Here is a 24924-nt window from a genome sequence, read left to right as displayed (position 1 = left end):
CACATCTGTCCCATTGTCCACTGCTTTCCGCAGCCTTCCTGTGTTCCTCCGTGCTGGAATTGCCATAGCAAATTCAAAGACCTTCTGCTGCGAATGAGCCTTTCAGAGACGTGAATCTTGTGGGGGGGGGGGAGGGGAGGGAGTTTTGTCTTATTTCTACATTTCTTCTTTACTGCTGAGCTGCTTGTCTGAAGCTGAAGCTGTTGCATGATTATCTGTTCCATCAAGGTCAATGAGGAAATTCAGTAAGTCCTCTTCCATTTAAACAGTGGTTGGTTATATTAGAATTATGACAAACATCATTGCAATTAATTTGTGGCTTTCAATATTATTCTTTCAAGGCTTAACTTTTCAAGCTATAATTCTCCATTAACACCTTTGTGTTAGTAGCACACAAAAAAAACATGAGTTATATATTGAGCAGCACTATATCTTGTATGTTTCTTGTTTTAAATCTTAGTGTTTGTCAGGATAATTATTGAATATTCATGAACTGTGATTTTTTTTTTGTGCCCAATGCCAGCATTGGAAACGTTAGACTTGAAATTCAGTCCATCTCCCACAGCTTTACTATTCAATATGTACAAATCTCAGGGTCGGACTACATTCATTGGAACAAATATCAAAGTTCAAAGTACATCTATTATCAAAGAATCTATAAGTTATACAACCCTGAGATTTGTTTGCTTACAGGCAGCCACAAAGTAAGAAACCCAAAAGAACTCAATTTAAAAAATAATAAAGACCAACATGTGATGTGCAGAGAAAAGGGAGAAATAAAAATGCAAATTATTCAAACCATAGAAGCAAGTAACAATATCCTGAACCAAATTGAGTCCTTGGACCCAGACCCCAGAGTAGGCCCAAGGCCTTTATCAGTCCATCATATTAGCATGTGCGGAGCACAGCAGTCAAGGTCAGTCTTCATCGCCTCAGCGCCATGGAGAGAGGAGTGAACATCATGGGACAGAATTGACCTTTGTGGAGTAGTTATATTACCAGAGGCCTGGACTAGCAGTGAACTGAATTCAAATCCCACCAAGGATAGCTACAGATTACATGGTAGGGTGGAGATACATCTCTACCAAAGGAGGGCTAGGGTACTTCATCCCTTCAGCAGTCTGTAGGTCACCCTTGGGCAAGGTGTAGCAATGCTTAGCCCCCGATCAGAATCACGTGAACCATTGGAGCAGGACGTTGATGGTCGTAAGTATGTGTAGGTAGTGTATATCGCAAGTCTTGGTTATGCAACTACTTCTGCTGGGCAGACGAAGGTAAACGGCATGGCTCAGAGTTTTGGTGAGGTCAAACCTTATGCGTTCAATCCACATAAAAAGATTGTCTTATATTGGGAGAAAAATACCGAGTTTTTGCATTGTCCCACCTTCCTTCCACAAGTTTTTATGCAGTTGAAAACTTTGAGCTTGGATTAATTAGAAACGAACAGTAGACACATAAAATATATTTTTCTGGTTTATTATGTACTTGGTGTAATTTTTTACAATATTAAAAATATAACAAAATATTAAGGAGCTTTTACAAATCTTTTATAGTAATTTATTAAATTAATACAAATGTTTGTATTTAAGCAGTTGCGTAGGCAGGAAATCTTCAGCTGCATAATATATGAATCATTGTCAAAATAAAGTGCATTTTAATGTGCATTTTACTGTATAAACTTGCATTTATACAGCGTGCTTATTGAAATGGGTGTGTCCTAAATGCTTCGAAATGTTGCTTCTGTTGAAAGATTTGACAGTTTGTCTATTGAGTTCCCATAAGTAGTTGGAAGTAGGTGACCAGATCAACTGTTTTTAGTGATCTTATCTGAGGAATAAGCATTGAGCAGGGAGAAAGCCCGCCTGTTCTTCATCAAGGTGTCCACACAGTAGATCTGACAGAGCTGTGGTGTTAGATCTCATCCAAAATTCTGTATCTTGGATAGTGAAACAAGTCCTTGGTACTCCAGTGCTAGTGTCCAGGCAGATTACATGCCCAAATCTATACTTACTCAGATATTTACTCTGGAACCTATAATACCTGAGCCACCAGATCCCAACTATCTCTTTAATGGGACAATAAAGTGGACTTGCCTATTGACAATTCCTTTCCTACAGGAAAGGAAAGGAGGGTTACGGGCTGAGTGCAGGTCAGTGGGACTAGGTGAGAGTAAGAGTTCGGCACGGACTAGAAGGGCCGAGATGGCCTGTTTCTGTGCTGTAATTGTTATATGGTTATATATAATTCCAAACTAAACTTGCTGGATCTTGTGGGCATTCACAGTAAATAGAGAGAATCATAATAGAATCAATGAAAAAACGCACGAATAAGATGAATAAACAACCAATGTACAAGAGATGACAAAATGTGCAAATACAAAAAGAAAGTAATAATAATAAATAAGCAATAATTATTGAGAACATGAGATGAAGAGTCCTTGAAAATGAGGCCATAGGTTGTGGAAGCAGTTCAGTGTTCGGGTGAGTGAAATTATCCTCTCTGTTTCAAGAGCCTGATGGTTGAGGGATAATAACTATTCCTGAACCTAGTAGTGTGTGTCCAAGGGTTCTTGTACCTCAATCCTGATGGCAGTAGTGAGAAGAGAGCATGGCCTTGGATGGTGGCAGTCCTTGATGGAATTTGCTTTCCTGTGACAGAGCTCCTTGTAGATGTGCTCAGTGGTAGGGAGGGCTTTATCTGTGATGGACTGGGCCGATTCCACTACTTGGGTCCAAGGAGAATCTTCAGAATTTTTCAAGCTGAGGCCAGTGGAGGCTTGGTCATTGAGTTCATTTACAAGAGAGGCTGGGCTTATGTTTCACCACTCCCCTTCTCTTCTTTATACTGGTCAGCTCACCTTTGCAACATGACTGATGCAGAGTTTTGACCCAAAATATCAAGTATTCCTTCTCCTGCACCCTCACATCTGCAGTGTTCCTCGAGCACGTTGTTTGTTGCTCCAAATTCCAGCATCTGCAGTATCTTGTGTCTCCAGAGATTGATAGGTTTCTGGATGTTATCACACTGTGTTAATAGTGACAAGGACTCAGGTGGGGGGGGGGGCGCGGGTGCGGAGGGCAAGGTGGTGGAGTTGCTCATGTGTCCTTCACGCACTTTGTGCCTACATTGGCCTTCTCAGCTGCCTCTCGTGGCTCTGATGATCAGTGATGTTTAAAAACAGTTGAAAGCAATTTTAAAAGGCAAAGCATTAGAAGTGGGCCTGTGGGATTAATGTGGATGTGCTGAAGGGCTGGCATGGATGTGGTGGGCTGAAGGGCCTGTCACTGTGCTCTGCCACTTTATTTATTTATTTTTTTAATTTACATGATAACAGGCCCTTCCAGCCCAACAAACCTGCACTGCATAGTTACATCCATGTGACCAATGAATCTCCTAACCCGTGTGTCTTTGGAATGTGGGAGGAAACCAGATCACAGACAGTGGCAGAATTGAACCCGGATTGCTGGTGCTCTAATAGCATTATGTGACCGCTACATTACCATGTCACCCCAACCTGATGATTATTATGTAAAATAAAGACTCATAAATTAAATGCATTAATTAAAGATTCCAAATCACTTACCTTCTCTGTTCGTTTCAGAGACTCGTTGCAATTGAACACAGCTGTGCCAAATCCTAGCAGAAAGCTGCATAACTGGATACAAAACGCATCCAGCCCCTTGGTGCAGAACAGTCTCCGTCCTCTCCTGACTGAGCAGGGATGGGATGGGCTGGTGGCTGGGTCCAGTCCATCCAAACTTCTGTATTACAGTGTGCATGACCAGAAAGCAGAGGTGCATTAGAAAACAGTGCTAGCCAGCAGTTGTCCAAGGACATGCTAGCTAGCCATTAGTTATTTTCTATTTTGTGGCAAGCTGTTTTCCTAGTTGGGGACGTGCTGTAAACATATAATCCAGTTGCCTATATCCTAAAATATCTGAAGTTACCCCTTGGGCTTAGAAACCAGAGTTAAATGGACAACTTTGTGAATATTATCATAAAAGAAGCTTGATTAATCTTCTGAAAACCATCCTCTGACTAAATATTTGTTTCCTTACTAGGTCTTTGTATCAGCTTTTCAAGCATCAGTGCAATGATGAAGTGGTCGAGGCAGAATGGTTGTCTTAATGGCTTTACAATCAAAATGCGATTTCTGAGTTTGTATTGATTCTTGACCTGCTCATGTAAATGTTGAGCCATAAAACTTGCCAGTTACAAGGGAAAAAAACTCTATTTCTCCTACCAAAAACTGATCTAATTTTTATTTTAAACCTCAAACTGCTCTATAGGATCCAGCTTGACCACCAACAAAGAACATTAACCATGTTCTGTCACCAAAACCCCCGCTTTGTTTCATAATCAATAACCTCATTCAGTCAAACAAGGCACAACTGTTGAACCATATTTAGTATGCTGCTGTTTTGTTACTGTGCCGAGCCTCAAATAACGTGTGGACTTCGCTGTTCTTTCAGTTTGCATCTGATAAACTTATTTTTTAAAATTGTGTTAATATTTCACATGGGTTTAATTTTCTTAAAAGAAAGGGTAGGATTAATAGAAGATATTATTTGGCCTTTGTAGTAAAACTGAAAATTAGGTTTGCTCTAATACTGTGGAGTTGGTGGCAAAATAATAAGACTGCCTTTGTGAAAAACAGCATTGTTCTGGGACGCTATCTGAGAAGCCCACATTCATTACTTGTACTTGTTGTTTGCAGCAGAGACAGATGTTACTCAGAACAATGGGTCCCCCTCACAGCAGAAGATGGTGGCGACAGGCTCCAAGAGTGCAGAAGGCCCAGAGGATGCCAGCACAGCTGAGCCAGCTGTTCGCCCCCACTTGGTCCGCCTCTTTTCTCGTGACGCGCCAGGACGTGAAGACAACACCTTCAAAGACCGCCCATCAGTATCTGAAGAACTCCAGGCCATCCATGAGGATAGCTCAGTTCCTGTGGTGGAACCACATTTGATGGAAGTGCAGAAACTGAGCTCACAATCGTTAAGTAGTTCGGACAAGAAGGGGAAAGAAGCAAAACAGATGGCGTCGGCAAGCACCTCAGACCATGCTAAGCAAGCAGGAGCCCATTCAAGGCAGAGAGACTCTGGTCTACTTGACCAGCTGGGAAAATTTTTTGGACAAGAAGGATCCAGGAAAGTACCTGAAAAAGGAAAGGTGAGCTCAGAGGGATAGAGGACTGAACAGCTACTTTAAACCCCTCAGAAGAGGGTTCTGCAAACTGTTCCTGAGTCAGCAAGAATTGACATAGCTGTTCACTCACTCCAAATTCTAAATGGGAGCTTTTAATTATAACGATTCCTGTGTTTTCCATTTGTTTCTTTAAGTGGCTTGCTTGGAATGTTGAGAGAATTAGTAGTGTGTTACTCCTCCTTTTGCAAATACACTCCTGTTTAATATGTAGATATTAAAATAGTTTCTGGTGAAATGGCATATATTGCAGGGTACTGGGAAGTTCTGAAAGAAACAAAGCCTAGACTTTTGAGGATCTTCTGGTATATGGGCAACTAATTTGTAAAAAAAAATTATGCAAAGAGTTTTACAAATCCTTGCTGTATTTGTTGTTGATATAGTATTATTATAACTGTAATTGTCATTGTCTCTGGATGTTTGATAATGCTGGAAATCTGCAGCGAGTTAGAATTACCTCTGCAGTTAATATCCTTCCTTGGATGTGATCAATGCCATTTTAACTTTGGTTGATTGGCTATCAATCTCCAGAAGAATCAACTGAGTGACTTGAATCTCCCATGTAGATTGAGATAGAATTGGGCAATGCTTTAATGTCGCTGACTCTGGAGAGAGAGTGATAGATCTCCTACATGGAAGGATATTTTTGTGACTTTGCTCTGATCGGTTTATAGGATATCGTCGACCTCACTGGAAGTGCTATTCAAATTAATCGATTAATTAATTGGAGTCAGTTGCAGTTTTGTAACTGGCTATTTATTGGACCTTCTTAAAAATTTCTAAAAAATCAGACAGTTTTGACTCAACATGATTCATTTTGATATTCAGGCATGTTTTTTCCATTGCTGCTTTGTACAATTATTGCAGAATTGAAATGAAAGCTCAAAGTAAATTTTATTTCCAATGACCAGTGGTCAAACTTATAGTTACCACTGAACAGATAATCTCATGTAGCTTTGTGTACTCCATGTAAGTCAGAATTGCCCCTTTCTTTTCTTATAATCTTTTTTCCAAAGAATACAATCCAAGTGGAGACTGCAAAGGATCAAAATAGATGTCCTGCATATCTTGCGCATGAGTTTGTGGCAACAGTTTGCCATCATCGCTATTGCCAATGATAGTTGTTTTATTATTCCTGGAATAAATATGGACTGCTGAACAAAATATCCTACACGGGATTTTTGTAAAGTGCTTTTGAACTTTGTCAAAGCCAGTATTAGATTTGAACAAGAAGATTGTAAATGTTACTCTATCTTGCAAAATCGCAATTGATTTGGATAGCAATGACCATGAAATCCTGCTAAAATTCCTTTTGGTGAGGAAGCTGTGAATTTTCTTTCTCCATCTATGTACAGTATAAGAAATGACTTGTCTGGTTTTCTTTTTAAAATATTGCATGTTGCATTGTCCTTTAATGAAGGCTGCAGATTAATCTATTTATAGATTTTGTTTTAAGCTCTACGGTTAGGATAAGTACAAAGTTAAACAAGGTTTCATTTGCACTCTACTTAATTAGAAGCTCTGAGGTGAGAAATCTCTTTGCTCAGGGTTATAAATCTGTGTAGCCTTCTACTCAGTGCTATAAATTCACCCTTACTGAGCATATTCAAGAATAATGGGGTCTTTGGAAATACAGAATCAAGGGCTATAGAAATTGGACAATTCGAGCAGAGACCCTAGTCTAACTGGATATGGGAACAGTACTAATGGTCTATTCCAGCTCTTGTTTCTGAACATTCTTGTGTTAGTCCTGTTGGAAAGAGAATCTAAGTACATTACATAGGAGTAAGAAGTTGTCAAGGTAGTAGTGAGGTACATTGTATTGTCTTTGTGGCACAGCAAAGAACATAAAAGGAGTTGTGGTATGTGTTCCAAATGACCCAATGCAGTGAGATGCTTCATTCAATTCATTGCTGGTAATAACAGCAGAAGGGTCTATTTCCTAGTCGTATCCAGGAGGGAAGGAACTCCCTCCTCCCTATAGGTTCAAGAGAATATTCATCCAAGAAAAGTATGAAGCAATCTTGTGATTTACTCAAGACAGGGGAATTGATTATATTATGTGATTTATTCAAGACAAGAGTATTGATTATATTATATTCTAAACAATTCCTCAGGCAGGGAAGTGTAGACTACCATCAAAAGTGAATGTAGAGCACGCTTTGCATCTGGCATTGTTCCAGGAGCTTGTACTTAATACTGAGGAATTAACTGCAGCCATTGCAAATCTGAAACAAACAGGAAATGCCCAGAAGTCAGGCAGCATCCGTGGAGGAAGAAACAGTTAGCTTCTGTATTTTGTTCATTAGAACTGGGAGATGGTGGATGTTCCAGAATAGAGATAAAGTGGGAGCAAGGGTGGAGAGAAGGAAAGGGAAAGTTTGTGATAGGGTGGAAGGTGGGAACTAGCAATGATGAAAGGGGCAATGGAAAAGAAGCTGGTCTTGGAACAACTTGGTCTGGAGCAGGTGACAGTGGGAGTAAACTTGGGGCCAAGTCATTGCCTGTCATGTTTTGCTTTGTGAACCTATCTTGATGCCCAGTCAGAGCCTCTTCGCACATTGAGATACCATCCAAAGTTGCATTTGCTTGAGGACCTTTTCCACCTTCCCCTGCTCTTGTCAATTTGCATTAGTTCTAAAGCTTTTGCCATCCCATTAACCCAACCCACGGCAGAAGATGCAGCTGCCATCAGTTCTTTGTGCGAGATGTACAGTGACATTAAACCCAATTTACAGCAAAGCAGATTCCTTGATGGAACAAAAGTAGCTGCCTGGAATTTCGACGCCCACAGCCTCGTAAAGAATGACCACTGAATTTCTCTCTCTCACACACAGAGAAATTGTTCAAGCATACCATCAATAAATTTGCATTTATTTTTGCCAGTACAGGGTGCCATTTTATTCAATAGTGGATGGTAGCATTGTTTTCTGTAGGAGTATTGTCACAACACAGAGAGTGACACCATGGAATAATATGTCTTTATATTCGGCCTGTTAATCAAGCATTTTAACAGAGCTCAAATTCCTCTGTGTTCTATGCGCAGAGGATGACTGAATCACCCTTTCAACCAGCTTGTCTCTGGACTGGAAGAGTGGTGCAGCTGGTAGGACCGCTCCCTCTCAGCGCCATGAGTCTCGTGATAAAGAAGTACAGAAATACTACATTTGTGTAGAATGACCTGGATCCTGCCAATTCAATAGGTGGTGTACAAGCTTTAGGGTAAGCATGCTGGTGGATGGTTTCCCACAGCAGGTTTGATGTGACCTGAGCTTTGTGGAGCTGCTTTTTCCATTACTGCCTGGCTGATGTCCACACTTGATTATACAGTATCAATGCCATTGGCTGTCCTTGGCTTTATATAGGCATCAAGACGCCTAGCTGTTTAACTTGGGATCAATGCCAGCAAACACCTTGGGTCTCTGCTTTGTCACTTCACCCCTGCCTGAGAACAACCAATCTGCCAGAGCATGTGCCATACTTCTCTTCCCCTCCCCCTTCTCTCTTCAGTCCTATTTTACCCTGTTTGCTGTTCTAAAACTCTCACTAATCTGCCCAGGTTTTCTCCTCCTGTATACTTCTAGTCTTTGTCTCCCAAATTTGAAGCAGTAAAAATAAACATAATCATATCAAAGTTGCTGGTGAACGCAGCAGGCCAGGCAGCATCTCTAGGAAGAGGTACAGTCGACGTTTCAGGCCGAGAACCTTCATCAGGGCCTGACGAAGGGTCTCGGCCTGAAACGTCGACTGTACCTCTTCCTAGAGATGCTGCCTGGCCTGCTGCGTTCACCAGCAACTTTGATGTGTGTTGCTTGAATTTCCAGCATCTGCAGAATTCCTGTTGTTTGCGAAAATAAACATAATGTTACAATACTTAAATGTGTGAAAAGATTGTTGTGGAAGTTGCTATGGAAATGCAGGTTATTTGGCCGCACCTTCATTCTACCTTCAACTAATGACGATTAAACCCCCCCCCCCCCCCCCCCCGTTCTCTGTCCATAGCATTCTTGGACTTGCACCATCTGCTGCCTCACCCACTTACCTGCCTTTTATTCAGTCACTGCTGCCAACCCTGCCTCGTTCATGAATCTGGGTGTCAACTTCCAGCTGTGCCTGCTGGGTTTGGTCAGGAAACGCTGGCACAAATATTTCAACCAGGTCTCATCGGGTAGAATTTATTGGAGAGTGGGGAGAGGAGAGGAACTGAGAGAGTTGGGGTTTGAGTGTTTTGTTCTGGAAGACACTGTGAGGATACAGAGAAACAGGGCAGATTAATTCCATCTCTAAGCAAAACAAAGACCTGCAATGACCTAATATGATTTTTATTTTGTAATTGGTTAATTATTGTTACCTGTACTGAGATAAAATGAAAAGCTTTTGTGTGGTGTCAAGACAGGCTGTTCAATAAGTACATGAAGTAATAACAAAGGGAAAACAAAATAATGCAGAATTTAGTGTTAGAGTTAACAAGGAAGTGCTGTGCAGGTAGACGAATAGTACAAGGGCCATGATGAGGTTGACCAAGAGACCAAGAGTTTTCCTTTATAATACAAGAAATCCATTCAAGTCTCATAGCAGTGGGATGGAAGCTTCCTTGAGCCTAGTGGTAAATTCTTGTGCTTTTGTATCTTCTGTCCAATAGGAGGGGGAAAAGAGAATTGCCAGGGTGGAAGAGGTCCTTGATTGTGTTGGCTGCTTTCACAAGGCAGCAGAAAATGTAGCGAGCCCATGGAGAAGAAGGCTGGTTTCCATGATAGACTGGGCTGCATCTCTTGTAGTATGGGGCAGGGTACTTGACATTACTAAACTTGTGCATCTCAATAGGGCATTTTCTTTAGTGCACCAGTATGACTATGCAGCTTCCTAGGTCAAAAGAAACCCAAGAGTAATGACCATAAAATGAATCTGAATTGAAATCAAAGATCAAATGCCTTGCTGGTCTTCACTGTGCAGAAAACCCAAGGAACAGTACTACCTTAAAAATTCTCCCTTTTAAAGATGTCTGTCAAAAATGAATATAATGATCTCAACATGAATGCCGTATAATGCATGGCTTTGTATGAATGTGATCATCTTTATATTGTGTAGATATTCAGTAGATAAATTGCCCTCATGATCTAGCAGATAATTAGTATTTAAAGATTACAGCCTTTCTGTATAGAAAGGCCAGACCATTCATGTATACTTTCCCTTCAGTATTACAAGATACACTGTAAACACAGTACAGTCAAGCAAGATCTACTCTGCAAATTTGGGAGTGAGATTGTTGGTGGAATTGATGATCTAACCATCATGATTTGGGACATAAAACTAGATTGATTCTTGTACCATCCTTTGGGTCTTGTTCTTCAATTTTTTTAGATCAGCTGTTACAGCCACCACAGCCAAGAAAGCAGGTGACCAGAGCTCTGAGTCATAAGCTTGTGTCCTCATCCCTCTGTAAGTGGATGCTAGGAAATATTTAGCAGCAAGGTCATCTCCCAGGTAACGGTAATTGAGACTGCTGCTTGGCCTGTGGAGCGGGAGTGAGATAGGAAGAGTGCGCATTATTAACCTGGAGCAACACACTCAAAATGCTGGAGGAACTCAGCAGGTCACGCAGCATCGATGGAGTGGAATAAACAGTCACTACTTTGGACGAAGACCCTTCATTGGGACTGGAAAGGAAGTGGGGTGAGGAGGTGGTGTACCAGCTGACAAATGAGAGGTGAGACCTGCCAGTTGTACTCCTTCCCCTCGCCCACCTACTTATTCTGGCTTCTTCCTGCTTTTCCAGTCCAGATGAATAGCCTCAGCCCAAAACATTGATTGTTTATTCCTCTCCATTGATGCTAGCTGAGTTCCTCCAGCATTCTGTGTGTTGCTGAGGAATTCCAGCACCTGCAGCATTGTTGACCATGCTGTTTGAGTAACTCGGTGGAATCTTTACCCAATCACGATTCTTATGCCAAGTAATCCAGATTTATGGAATGCTATGTACATTGATCATATGTTTGGTATTTACTTACATGCAATCAATAAAATGAATGGTACTTTGAGTTATTTTCAAAATGTGTTGTTTCAAACATTATTATTGCATCATTTTCTTCTGTGGCTGAAAATTAACACTAACATGTAAGTAACATTATCCTGCTGATTATCAGTGGATGTGGCCGAATATGTCACATGGTGATCGTGGCTTCAATATCATTCCGAAATACATTGCAAAAACATAATGTAAACTGTTGTTAATTGCTTACATTAAAGTCTAACTTGGGCTTAACCATTGTACACATTTGCCTGTGCATTGGTGTGTGTTTGCACATACTTGTCTCTCATCTGTATATGTATAATGTTGGATTTCTGATGTTAAGCTACCTACCACATTGTTTGGAAGAAATTATTGTCTTTTGGTAATCCACTTTCTGAAAAGATTGTAGAGCCGCTACTATTATCGAGGTTGCTCTGCCTTGGCTTGATCTTGGCCTTTTCTCGATGCCTTGATCTTGGCTCAATCTTGTCCCTAAATGTTGTGGGTTCAAATCCCATTTAAGATGCTTAACCAATCCAAGTATGGAGCCTGCACCGTCACAGGTGCTAACTTCGGACAATCTCTCGGGTGAGCACTGAAGTGCTAATCACAATATTTGACGATGTATGTTTATTAACAATTACCACTGAACTACGAGGTCTAAAACAGACTTACTGGTTTATTCTGTCGCTGTTATGGGATTCTGCTAAGTGCAAATTGGCTGCTATGTTCCTTAGTTATAATGGTGACTACATTTAAAGTAACTAATGCAGCATATGTGAAACATTTGAGGATTGGTAGATAGAGTTTTGTTAAGCTTATTCAGTTTTCACAATGAACAGTGTCTCCAATTCTGTGCCCAAGCTCTTTTTCCCAAACACCAACATTCATGCATCAGTGTGACATAGCATCATGGGCAGACCAAAACAACAAAGTGCTATATATTGGATGCTTTAAGGCTAAAACTATGGCCTGTTTGAGAACCATATCAACATGACAGAAGAGGTTGTGCTTCAAAAGAAGCAAGACAAGCTTTTATGAGAAAGGTGCTTGAGAGGTAAGGTGTGTGTTTTGGGAAAGAGACACATAGGACTGGCAGATGAAAAGATATTTGTTCCTAGTCTTTGAAAGGATATTGAGAGGGAACTTGGCAGTGACCAATCCCACCTTTACATGCTTCATCATATATGAGCTTGGTTTCAGACTGAACCCCCACATTACATTTTATGCAAACTCGGGTGACTGCTGGCAGACTGCACCGGAACATATGAGTTCAACAATTTCTCCCTTTTTTCAATATGTGGGCAGAAAAATCCCTTGGCAAAAATAGAGACCCGATGATGATATTCATGCTGCCTCAGTGTGGCAGCACAGCCTTTGGGCATCGAAGGAGAAGCCTTCAAACACCGGTCTTTTGTGAGCAGTGCGATTGGTGGCATTTCCCCAAAGCCTTGAGCTGTATGCTGCAGGCAGTCTAGATCTGCCCGATATCAGATTCCCAAAGATAACCTATTCCTCCTCTTCTTTGGCCACTACTGCTAATTGTGCCAATTCAGTGTGTCAGAAAGCTTTTTGATTCCGGCCCATAACCTAGTAATCTCATTAGTGTGGTTACCTATTGTTTGAACAAGATCTTCTAGAGCTCTACACTGCCACTAGGGAATGTAATTTCAAGCAACTAAGTAAATCTGGAGTTTAAGAATAGTTGTAGTAAGAATGACCATGGATTGTTCTAGAAAGCAAACTGGTCCACCAATGTTCTTTAAGGAAAAAAATCTGTCATCCTTAACAAGTCCGGCCTATATAATGCAGTTGGCCCTTAACCACTTGAGATGGCCTAGAAAACCATCAGTACAGGGACAGATCATAAATGCTGTTCTTGCTAATTATGTTCGACCAGCATGTGTAGGAATAAAAGATGGTGATTAATCTTTAGATCTCAGAGGAGGTGAATTATCTGTTTGTCAATGAGGTGTTTGCTTTGGGAATCTTTCAATTAGCATAATTTATTTGAGCTGAGTTCTCTTGCTATCTACTTAATATTGTGAAAGGTGAATTACACGCAACAGCTCAGAATTAAGAGAGTGAACGTAAAAGGCCTTATGGGTCCCTGTACTCTGACATTGTCCTATTATGCCTTCAACTCACTACAAGACACAACGGAGCTCTAGTTTGATCAAAACATAATAGAGAACTGTTAAATTCTACATACATGACTAGCATACTTGTTTGATGGATGGAACATGAGGCCAACTTCTGATTCCCTCAGCCAGCAGGTGAGTCCTTGTCTATGTCCCAGTGATTTCACTCTAGATTTGATATGTCATTGTATTCCCATTCTAAGTGTTCCTCTGATCATCCCCTCTTCCCTGTAATGTCACCATGTTCCAGCAGGGAAAGAAGCAATCTCCAAATGGGTGATCAGGTTATATAAGATTGGGGACCTAAGTGGCTTCATATCAAAGTGGCAGAGCCATTGATTTTTGATCAATCCAATTCCCTTTGTTCAGCAGGATGTGGGGGAGGAGGGCGATGGTTTGAGTGGAGATGTGTGAACTTGGCTCAACTCCCTTCAAATTATTCTCAAGAAGTTGATCAATATTGCTTTGAGCAAGGTGGGGACGAATACTTTCGTAGACATTGAGTGAGAGTAGCCAGTTCTATTGTAGTTTAGGAGATATCCCCTTGAAAGAAACAACGTTCTGAACGAGGGTTTGACGGGGAAGATGCTGACTGACTGTGTGATCCGGAACTGGATACAGAGCAACAAGAACAGAGGTAAGCTAATAATTTCCTGAGGTGAGGGAGGATATTCTGAATGAGATTTTCAACTCAAATTCTCTTCAAAGTTTTCAGGGATTGTAGATACTCTGTTTTTTGAGTGTACTGGAGATAGAAATCAGGGAACCAAATAGGAAAGTGGGGAAGAGAAACAGGATCAGCTGTGTTCTTCCTGGATGATTGAACAGATTCTAGAGCGAGTTCTATTCTGTTCATTTTGTTCTTCTAACTCTGTTAAAAACATTAACACACTTCATAATATGGAGATCAGTGGAATTTCATGTGGGGCAATAGGAGTTGGTAAGTGATTAAATACTCCATGAATATGACCAGAAGTTGTGATAATCCTCCATTAATTGCAAAGCTGACACTACAGACATCGTGCCATTATGTACTTGACTTCTGTTTACTTGGAATTAAATTTGATTAAATAAAGGGAGTGATGGTGCAAGGGAGTCTAGCCATTGCAACATGGAAATGTTATCCTCATTATACAGAATTAATGAAGGGTGGTGTTTGAACTCAAATTTTGGAACATTTTGGTCTTGTGGATCCAAGTTTTCATTCATTGACTTGCAGTCTATTTTCTGCTATGTAATTTATTGTGGAAATATTCCAGCTCATGCTCCAGAAGGATGAAGCTTCTTTAAAAAAAAAAAAAAAATTGCATTTTCTTTTTTATTTGGTTTTTTAAAAATCATGCATTGGATTACATTCATTCTAAATCAATTGCCCAAAGCATTTTGCTCCAAAACAAAACTAATTAAATCATGAACAAATGTGATGATATGTGGTGCAAAATTACATTGAAATACATTGCCAAAAAATGCCACTATGCAAATTTATTTATAGTATTTAAAACCAGCAGACCAGGCACTTCTGATGAAGGGTACCATACCTAAGATATTAACTATTTCTTTCTCCACCTGTGTGCTTGACCTGCTGAGTATTTCCAGAGTTTTCAGTCTTTATTCCTCACTGCCCTAGCCAAACTCCGCTGAAATGGCAGAAATGGAGAATGTGCCTGAACTTAAAAACCCATATAATGATTACTCTTTCACAGATATTTATAAACCAATCCATGATTTGTTAGTCATGTAGTAATGTGCAGAGTGAGTGACAATTGCACCTGAGTCAGATGGTTATACACAGAACACTTTTTGCTCAACACTGGACCACAAAACCATTTGCTGATACTCAAGGACAGTACCAAGGGAGTGCTACATGGAGGAGCTATCTTCTAACTCGCAGGTCAAACTATGGACATTTTTATTCTCAGACAAAAGTAAGAAACTCAACGCCATGAATTCAAAAGGCAGAGGTGATCTTGTTAATGCCTTGGTCAGCATCGATGTTGAGTTATCGCTCACTTAACATCAAAAGCATTTGGTTGTTTTTGCTATTTAATGGATCCTCCTTGCCATCTTCTCCTCCCTGTGATGACTACACTTCAAAAGTATGGTGCTCTGCTGTGAAAGTGCTTTAGGACATCCTCAAAAGGACATAGGAGTGACTATGATTGAGGAATAAGTGTCTGCAAATCACTGTTCCCACTCTTCCAAATCCTATCATGGGATCTTTAATGTCCACCCCAACGGATGTGGTCATGGTTTAATGTCATAGAAAAGTACTGTAGGAAAATGTTACCATAATATCTTTGAGCCGAATCCTGATTGCAAAATGGGCTTGGTATATAGTGAAATGAGTACCGAGTAGATCATGCTACTCCGGAAAGTTTAAACTAATTTAGCAAGGGGCTGGGAGCCAGAGAACCAGGTCAGAAAGTGGAGGGGTGGAGAGGTAGGTAAATGTCGGGGCCAGTAAAAACAGACAGGGGCAATGTATAGATAATATGGGGTGGTTAGTTTGAATTGTGTGTATTTTAATGCTAGGAGTATTATGGGTAAATATGAAGAACTTAAGAATATGGATCAGTACATGGAACTATGATGCTGTGGCTGTTACAGACACTTGATTGAGAAAGGGTGTTTAATGTCCCAGTGTTTTGATATTTTAGAAAAGATAGTGTGAGGTGAGGGGGGTTGGGGGGTAGGAAGAGAAGAGTTGCACTAATTAGAAATATCATAGCTGCACTCGGATGTAACAGAGGCCATTCCACTGAGTCTGTGTGCATAGAACCCAAAAATAGATGCAATGACTCTGTCTGCAGTACAATCCCATCACCCTAATCGCCAACGGGACATTGAGGAACAGACATGCAGGCAGATTAAGGAAAAATGTAACAAGTGTACAAGCAATAGGTTTGTTATCATGGGGGACTTCAACGTCCTTAATATAAACTGGGGCATTCTTAGTGCAAGAGGCTGAGATGAGGCAGGATTTGTTAGCTGCATCCATGAGGGTTTCTTAAATCAATATGTAAATAGTCCAACAAGAGGAGAGGCAGTACCAGATCTGGTGTTGGCCAGGTGACCAACTTTTCAGTGGATGAGCAGTTGGAGAACAGTGACCACAACTCATTAAGTTTTAAGATAGGACAAGATGAATATGGACCCTTGTGGGAGAGTATTAAATTTGAGTAGGAAAAATTACAAGAGCATTAGGCAGGAACTAGGGAGAACTAATTGGGAACAGCTGTTTTGGGCAAGTCCTCATCCAACAGATTTAAAGGCCAACTGCACAGACTAGAGGATGGGTGTGTTTCAGTCAGAAGGAAGGACGAAGATGGCAAAGTAAGAGAATCTTAGATGTTGAGAGAGGTGAGGAATTTAGTCAACAAGACAAAACAGAATTACGTAAAGCTGAGGAAGGTAGAATCAAACAGTCATTGAGGATTATAAAAAAAAAAACCCAGAAACAAACTCAAGAAGAGAATTTGGAAAGCCAGGAGGAGCTCTGAAAAGTCATTGGGAAATAGGATTGAAGACAATCCCAAAGAAGCCTCAGCATCACGTCCTTGCTCTTATATTCTAGTCCTCTCAAAATGAATGCTAACATTGCATTTGCCTGCCTTACCACTGACTCAACCTGCAAGTTAATCTTCAGGTATTCTGCATAAGGATTCTGAAGTCACTTTGCACTTCTGATTTTGAATTTTCTTCCCATTTAGAAAATAGTACACACCTGTATTCCTTCTACCAAAGTGCATGACCATTATATTCCATCTGCCACCTCTTTGCCCATTTTCCCAATCTGCAGACACCTGAACACTAACTGCCCCTCCACCTATCTCCATATTATCTGCAACCTTGGCCACAAAGGCATCAATTCCTTCATCAAAATCATTGACATGTAACCTGAAAAGAAGTGGACCCAACACTAATCCCTATGGAACACCACTAGTTACAGGCAGCCAACCAGATAAAGCCCCATCTATTTCCACTATTCCATTAAGCCAATCTTCTATCCATGCTAGTATCTTTGCAGTAATACCATGGGATTTGATCTTACTAAGCAGCCTCACGTGTGGGACCTTGTCAAAGGCCTTCTGAAAATCCAAATACACAATATCCATTGACTCTTGTCTATCATGCTGACTTTAGCCCATTTTGTCATGTGCCTCCAAATATCCTGAAACCTCATCCTTAAAGATAGACTCTAATGTCTTTCCAATAAGTGAAGTCAGGCTTGCTTACTTGGGTCCCTGCCGCCTAAGTGGAGCATAAGGCTTCGGCGAGAACAGGCACAGGCCAGGGTAGGTTCCAGTAAGTTTTTTGTTCAGATTGTCTAACGTAGAGAGAATGCCAGGCAGGATGTTGGAATGCTCCTCTTGCAGGATGTGGGAAGTCAGGGAGCCCTCCGGTGTCCCTGACAACGACACCTGCAAGAAGTGCATCCAGCTGCAGCTCCTGACAAACCGCGTTAGGGAACTGGAGCAGGAGCTGGATGACCTCCAGATCATTCGGGAGAATGAGGAGATTATAGATAGTAGCTACAGGGAGATAGTTACGCCAAAGGAGCAGAGGACAGGAAATTGGGTCACTGTCAGGCGAGGGAAGAGGAAAGGGCAGACAGAGCGGGGTTCCCCTGTAGCCATTCCCCTCAGCAACAAGTATACCGCATTGGATACTGTTGGGGGGGATGACTTACCTGGGACTAGCTGCAGTAGCTGGATCTCTGGCACTGAGTCTGGCTCTGCAGTGCAGAAGGGAGGGGGGAAAAGAGGAGAGCAGTAGTGATAGGGGACTCAATAGTTAGAGGTGCAGATAGGAGGTTCTGTGGTCGTGACAAAGAATCCAGGATGGTTTGTTGCCTCCCAGGTGCCAGGGTCAAGGGTGTCTCTGATCGATTGCATGACATTCTGAAGTGGGAGGGTGACCAGCCAGATGTCGTGGTGCACATAGGCACCAATGACATAGCAAGGAAGAGTGAGGAGGTCCTGGAGAGTGAGTATAGAGAGCTTGGTAGGAAGTTGAAAAGCAGGACCTCAAGGGTGGTAATCTCAGGATTGCTACCTGTGCTAGGTGCCAGTGAGGGTAGGAATAGGATGCTCTGGAGGAGGAACAAGTGGCTGAGGAACTGGTGTAGGGGGCAGGGTTTCAGATTTCAGGATAATTGGGACCTCTTCTGAGGCAGGTGGGACCTGTACAAGAGAAACGGGTTACACTTGAACCACAGGGGGACCAATATCCTTTCAGGGAGGTTTGTTAGTGCTATTGGGGAGGCTTTAAACTAGATCTGCAGGGGGATGGGAATCAGAGTGCCAGAGCTGACAGTGTGGCTGGGGTGAAAATAAATGATATTGAAAGTTTAAGCAAATCCGCTGATAGAAAGGTTGTGAGTGGTGGTAAAAATCTTCTGAGGTGTATATATTTCAATGCTAGGAGTATTGCGGGGAAGGCGGATGAGCTGAGGGCGTGGATTGACACGTGGAATTATGATGTTGTAGCAATTAGTGAAACTTGGCTACAGGAAGGGCAGAACTGGCAGCTTAATATTCCAGGGTTCCGATGTTTCAGATGTGATCGAGGCAGAGGAATGAAAGGTGGGGGAGTAGCATTGCTTGTTAGGGAAAATATTACAGCAGTGCTCAGGCAGGACAGATTAGAGGGCTTGTCTACTGAGTCCTTATGGGTGGAGCTGAGAAACAGGAAAGGTATGGCCACATTAGTGGGATTGTATTACAGACCACCCAATAGTCAACGAGACTTGGAAGAGCAAATCTGCAGAGAGATAGCAGACAACTGCAGGAAACATAAAGTTGTGGTGGTAGGGGATTTTAATTTTCCATATATTGATTGGGTCTCCCATACTGTTAGGGGTCTAGATGGTTTAGAGTTTGTAAAATGTGTTCAGGAAAGTTTTCTAAATCAGTATATAGAGGGACCAACTAGAGGGGATGCAATATTGGATCTCCTGTTAGGTAACGAATTAGGGCAAGTGATGGAAGTCTGTGTAGGGGAGCACTTTGGTTCCAGTGATCATAACGCCATTAGTTTCAATTTGATCATGGACAAGGATAGATCTGGTCCTAGGGTTGAGGTTCTGAACTGGAAGACGGCCAAATTTGAAGAAATGAGAAAGGATCTAAAAAACGTGGATTGGGACAGTTGCTCTCTGGCAAGGATGTGATCGGTAAGCGGGAAGCCTTCAAAGGGGAAATTTTGAGAGTGCAGAGTTTGTATGTTCCTGTCAGGATTAAAGGCCAATTGAATAGGAATAAGGAACCTTGGTTCTCAAGGGATATTGCAACTCTGATAAAGAAGAGGAGGGAGTTGTATGAAATGAATAGGAAACAGGGTAAATCAGGTGCTTGAGTATGAGAAGTGCAAGAAAATGCTTAAGAAAGAAATCAGGAGGGCTAAAAGAAGACATGAGGTTGCCTTGGCAGTCAAAGTGAAGGATAATCCAAAGAGCTTTTACAAGTATATTAAGAGCAAAAGGATTGTAAGGGATAAAATTGGTCCTCTTGAAGATCAGAGTGGTCGGCTTTGTGCGGAACCAAAGGAAATGGGGGAGATCTTAAATAGGTTTTTTGCGTCTGTGTTTACTAAGGAAGCTGGCATGAAATCTATGGAATTGAGGGAATCAAGTAGTGAGACCATGACAACTGTACAGATTGAAAAGGAGGAGGTGCTTGCTGTCTTGAAGAAAATTAAAGTGGATAAATCCCCGGGACCTGACAGGGTGTTCCCTCGGACCTTGAAGGAGACTAGTGTTGAAATTGCGGGGGCCCTGGCAGAAATATTTAAAATGTCGCTGTCTACGGGTGAAGTGCCGGAGGATTGGAGAGTGGCTCATGTTGTTCCGTTGTTTAAAAAAGGATCGAAAAGTAATCCGGGAAATTATAAACCGGTGAGTTTAACGTCAGTAGTAGGTAAGTTATTAGAGGGAGTACTAAGAGACAGAATCTACAAGCATTTGGATAGACAGGGACTTATTAGGGAGAGTCAACATGGCTTTGTGCGTGGTAGGTCATGTTTGACCAATCTGTTGGAGCTTTTCGAGGAGGTTACCAGGAAAGTGGATGAAGGGAAGGCCATGGATATTGTCTACATGGACTTCAGTGAGGCCTTTGACAAGGTCCCGCATAGGAGGTTAGTTAGGAAAATTCAGTCGATAGGTATACATGGAGAGGTGGTAAATTGGATTGGACATTGGCTCGATGGAAGAAGCCAGAGAGTGGTGGTAGAAAATTGCTTCTCTGAATGGAGGCCTGTGACTAGTGGTGTGCCACAGGGATCAGTGCTGGGTCCATTGTTATTTGTCATCTAAATCAATGATCTGGATGATAACGTGGTAAATTGGATCAGCAAGTTTGCTGATGATACAAAGATTGGAGGTGTAGTAGACAGTGAGGAAGGTTTTCAGAGCCTGCAGAGGGACTTGGACCAGCTGGAAAAATGGGCTGAAAAATGGCAGATGGAGTTTAATACTGACAAGTGTGAAGTATTGCACGTTGGAAGGACAAACCAAGGTAGAACATACAGGGTTAATGGTAAGGCACTGAGGAGTGCAGTGGAACAGAGGGATCTGGGAATACAGATACAAAATTCCCTAAAAGTGTCGTCACAGGTAGATAGGGTCATAAAGAGAGCTTTTGGTACATTGGCCTTTATTAATCGAAGTATTGAGTATAAGAGCTGGAATGTTATGATGAGGTTGTATAAGGCATTGGTGAGGCCGAATCTGGAGTATTGTGTTCAGTTTTGGTCACCAAATTACAGGAAGGATATAAATAAGGTTGAAAGAGTGCAGAGAAGGTTTACAAGGATGTTGCCGGGACTTGAGAAACTCAGTTACAGAGAAGGGTTGAATAGGTTAAGACTTTATTCCCTGGAGCGTAGAAGAATGAGGGGAGATTTGATAGAGGTATATAAAATTATGATGGGTATAGATAGAGTGAATGCAAGCAGGCTTTTTCCACTGAGGCAAGGGGAGGAAAAAAAACCAGAGGACATGGGTTAAGGGTGAGGGGGGAAAAGTTTAAAGGGAACATTAGGGGGGGCTTCTTCACACAGAGAGTGGTGGGAGTATGGAATGAGCTGCCAGACGAGGTGGTAAATACGGGTTCTTTTTTAACATTTAAGAATAAATTGGACAGATACATGGATGGGAGGTGTATGGAGGGATATGGTCCGTGTGCAGGTCAGTGGGACTAGGAAGAAAATGGTTTGGCACAGCCAAGAAGGGCCAAGGGGCCTGTTTCTGTGCTGTAGTTTCTATGGTTCTATGGTTCTAAGCCATCAATGGCCTCTCATCTCCATCATCTGAAGTCGGTGGTATGATTGGAGTTCATCAATGCTTCTGCAATTCATTGCATTCACTGCACAGGGGATCAGCCTGTCCAACTTCACCAGAGCCCTGTTGGTCTGTTTCCACCTCTCTCAACAGTGACATAGGGTTGAACTTTGACAAGCGAAGACAGACCATGGGCTAAATGGCCTATAATTTCTTTTCATCTGTCTCATTCTCTTAAACAGTAGAGTGACATTTCCAATTTTCTAGTCCTATAGAATCATTCCAGAATCTAGTCATTCTTGAAAGATCGTTACTAATAACTCAAATCTGTTCAGATACTTTTTCAAAATCCTGGGGTGTAGTCCATCTGGTCCAGGTGACTACCTTCAGATTTTTAAGCTTCCAAGCGCCTTCTTAGTAACAGCAATGACACTCATTCCTGTCCCTTGACATGCTCGCACTTCTGGCATTCTTCTAGGGTCTTCAATGGTGAAGACTGACACAAAATCCTTAAGTTATCCACCATTTCTTTCTGCCGCATTACTACCTTGCCAGCATCATTTACCAGCAGTCCAATATCTACTCTCGTGTCTCCCCTACGTTTCATGTATCTGGGGGGAGAAAAATTTTATGGGTCCCCTTTTATATTATTGGCTAGCTTACTGTCATATTTCATCTTTTCTCCCTTCATGGGTTTTTTAGTTGCCTCTTTTTTAAGTTTCCCAGTCCTCTAACTTCCCACTAATTTTTGCTCTTATGCTGTCCTTGACTTCCCTTGTCACCCACAGTTGCATCATCCTCCTTTTATAATACTACTTCATCTTTGAAATGTATCTTTCCTGCACCGCCTTAATATCCTCTAGAAGTACCAGCTATTGTTGTTCTGCCATCATCTCTGCTAGTGTCCCATTCCAATCAACTTTAGCCAGTGTCTCTCTCATGCCTCTGTAATTTCCTTTACTCCACTATAATACTGATACATCTAATTTTAGCTTCTTCTGAAGCTACAGGATATCATATTGTCGCTGCTTCCTAAGGATTAATTTACCTTAAGTTCCCTAATCAAAACTGGGCCATTACATAACACCTTATCCACCATTGTCATTCTTCTTGTGGGCTCAAGCAGAAGCTGCTCTTAAAAAGCCATCTCGTAGGCACTCTACAAATTCCCTCTCTGCTGAAAATCAACACCAACCTGATTTTCCCAATCTACCTAGGTTGAAATACCCTATGATTATCCACAACAGTTCCCTTTTTATATGTCTGCTCTATTTCCCATTTTAATTTGTATTTTGCATCCTGGCTACTGTTCAGAGGCTTGTATGCAACTCCCATCAGGGTCTTTTTACCTTTGCACTTTCTTAGTTGTGTCCACAAAGATTCTACATCTTCTATGCCACCTCTTTCTAAGGATTTGGTTTCATTTTTACCAAGAGAGCTACCCTCCTCCTCTGTCTACCTGTCTGTCCTTTTTTTTGATAGACTATATATCTTTGGATATTTAACTCCCAACAAAGATCTTCTTTCAGCTACGTCTCAGTGATACATCATTCCTGCCAATCTCTAACTGCGCCATAAGATCATCTACCTAATTCTGTATACTGTATGCATTCAAATATAACACCTTCAGTCCTGTATTCATCACCTTTTTCAATTCTGGCCCCCAACTCATCTCACTGATAGCATTTCTGCCCTATCATCTATCTGTCCTTCCTCAGTTTTACTACACACTGCATCTAGTTGTTTACCAACTGCCCCTTCCTCAGCCCTATCACACCCATTTCCTATTCACCTGACAAATTAGAGTGACCCTCTCTAATAGCTCTAGCAAACTTGCCTGCAGGGATATTGGTCCCCTTCAGGTTCAGTTGTGACCTGTCCTTTTTGTTTCATTGTACCTTCCCCCGAAAGAGATCCCAATGATCCAGAAATCTCAAATTCTGCCCCCGCTCCAATTCGTCAGCTACATGTTCATCTGCCAAATCATCCTGTGCTTGCCCTCACATAAATGACCTGGATGAAAGTGTAAATGGGTGGGTTAGTTAGTTTGCGGATGGTGCGGAGATTGGTGGTGTTGTGGATAGCATAGAAATAGGCAAAGAATACAACAGGCTATAGATCAATTGCAGATATGGGTGGAGAAATGGCAGAGTTTAACCCAGCCAAATTTGAAGTGTTACAACTTGGCAGGTTAAATATAGAGGAAAGTGCAAGACTTCATAAGTGTTGATGAGGTGAGGAATCTTGGGGTCTGAGTGGATAGAGCCCCTGAAAGAGGCTACACAGGTTGATAGGCTGGTTAAGAAGCATATGGCATGTTTGCCTTGATTAGTCAAGGCATTGAATTCAAAAGTCAGGAAGTTATATTGCAGCTTTATAAAACTCTAGTTAGGCCTCATCTGGAGTATTGCATACAGTTCTGATTGCCCCATTATCAGAAGGATGTCACAGCTTTAGAGAGGGTACAGAAGAGGTTTACCAGGATGCTGGCTGGATTAGACTATGTGTGCTATAACGAGAGGTTGGACAAACTTGGGTTGTTTTCTCTGAAGCGGTGGAGGCTGAGTGGAGATCTGAGAACTGATACATAATTATGAGAGGCATATGTAGATAGAGTAGACAGATAATATCTTCTTCCTAGGGTTGAAATATCAATATCAGAGGGCAAGCATTTAAGGTGGGAGGGGGTAAACTATTACACTGAGAGAGGTGGGTGAAGGAAATGGAAGGATAGGCAGAGGTGATTAGTTAGTTGACTATTTGATCACTAATTTAGTTGTTTCAGCATAGTCAGCTGAAGAGCCTGTTCTTGTGTTGTACTGCTCTATGTTCTTTTAACCACAGTGAGAGATTATTCTATTATCAGTGAAGAGGGGCCATTCAAGGCAGCCAACTGTTTCAAATTAAAGGACAATTGCTATAAGTTCAAATTTCTCCCACTGCCTCTTTACTCTTAAGAGTAGATCTGAAGGGTGAAGAAAACTCCTTTTGCTCCCCTGCAATAACATGTCAGTTTATCAAAGTTTATTTTAGCACCAACTGGAGTTGGGTCTTCCCTCAGAAGATCTCGCTCCTCGGTTATAATGTACCAATTACCAATCTAATATTTAGCATCAGTCTTGTACTGTTCATGTTGATTTCTAGTGAAAATTGGCTTCGAGGAATTAGTATGGGGAATAATTCTGATGCATTTCAGATGAGAAAAGGAAAATAGGCAGACAAGCTTGCATCAACACACCTCATCTCAAGTTCTCTCACTTGGCTTCTGAGCATTTAAACCGCACAGT

At 41.6% G+C, this 24924-nt stretch overlaps 1 protein-coding gene across 1 annotated transcript in view; it reads left to right on the top strand.

The window, feature by feature from the left end:
• The window catches only part of LOC140199450 (myelin basic protein-like), a 186762-nt gene that overhangs the window by 126919 nt on the left and 34919 nt on the right, over positions 1 to 24924 (top strand). Inside the window, exon 5 of the mRNA XM_072261563.1 lies at positions 4718 to 5172. Coding sequence (XP_072117664.1) covers positions 4718 to 5172 — 455 coding nt within the window. The remainder of the gene's footprint in view (positions 1 to 4717; positions 5173 to 24924) is intronic.

Source organism: Mobula birostris, chromosome 1, assembly GCF_030028105.1.
Source record: "Mobula birostris isolate sMobBir1 chromosome 1, sMobBir1.hap1, whole genome shotgun sequence".
NCBI classification, from domain to species: Eukaryota; Metazoa; Chordata; class Chondrichthyes; order Myliobatiformes; family Myliobatidae; genus Mobula; species Mobula birostris.
This window is presented reverse-complemented; position numbering and strand designations above follow the sequence as displayed.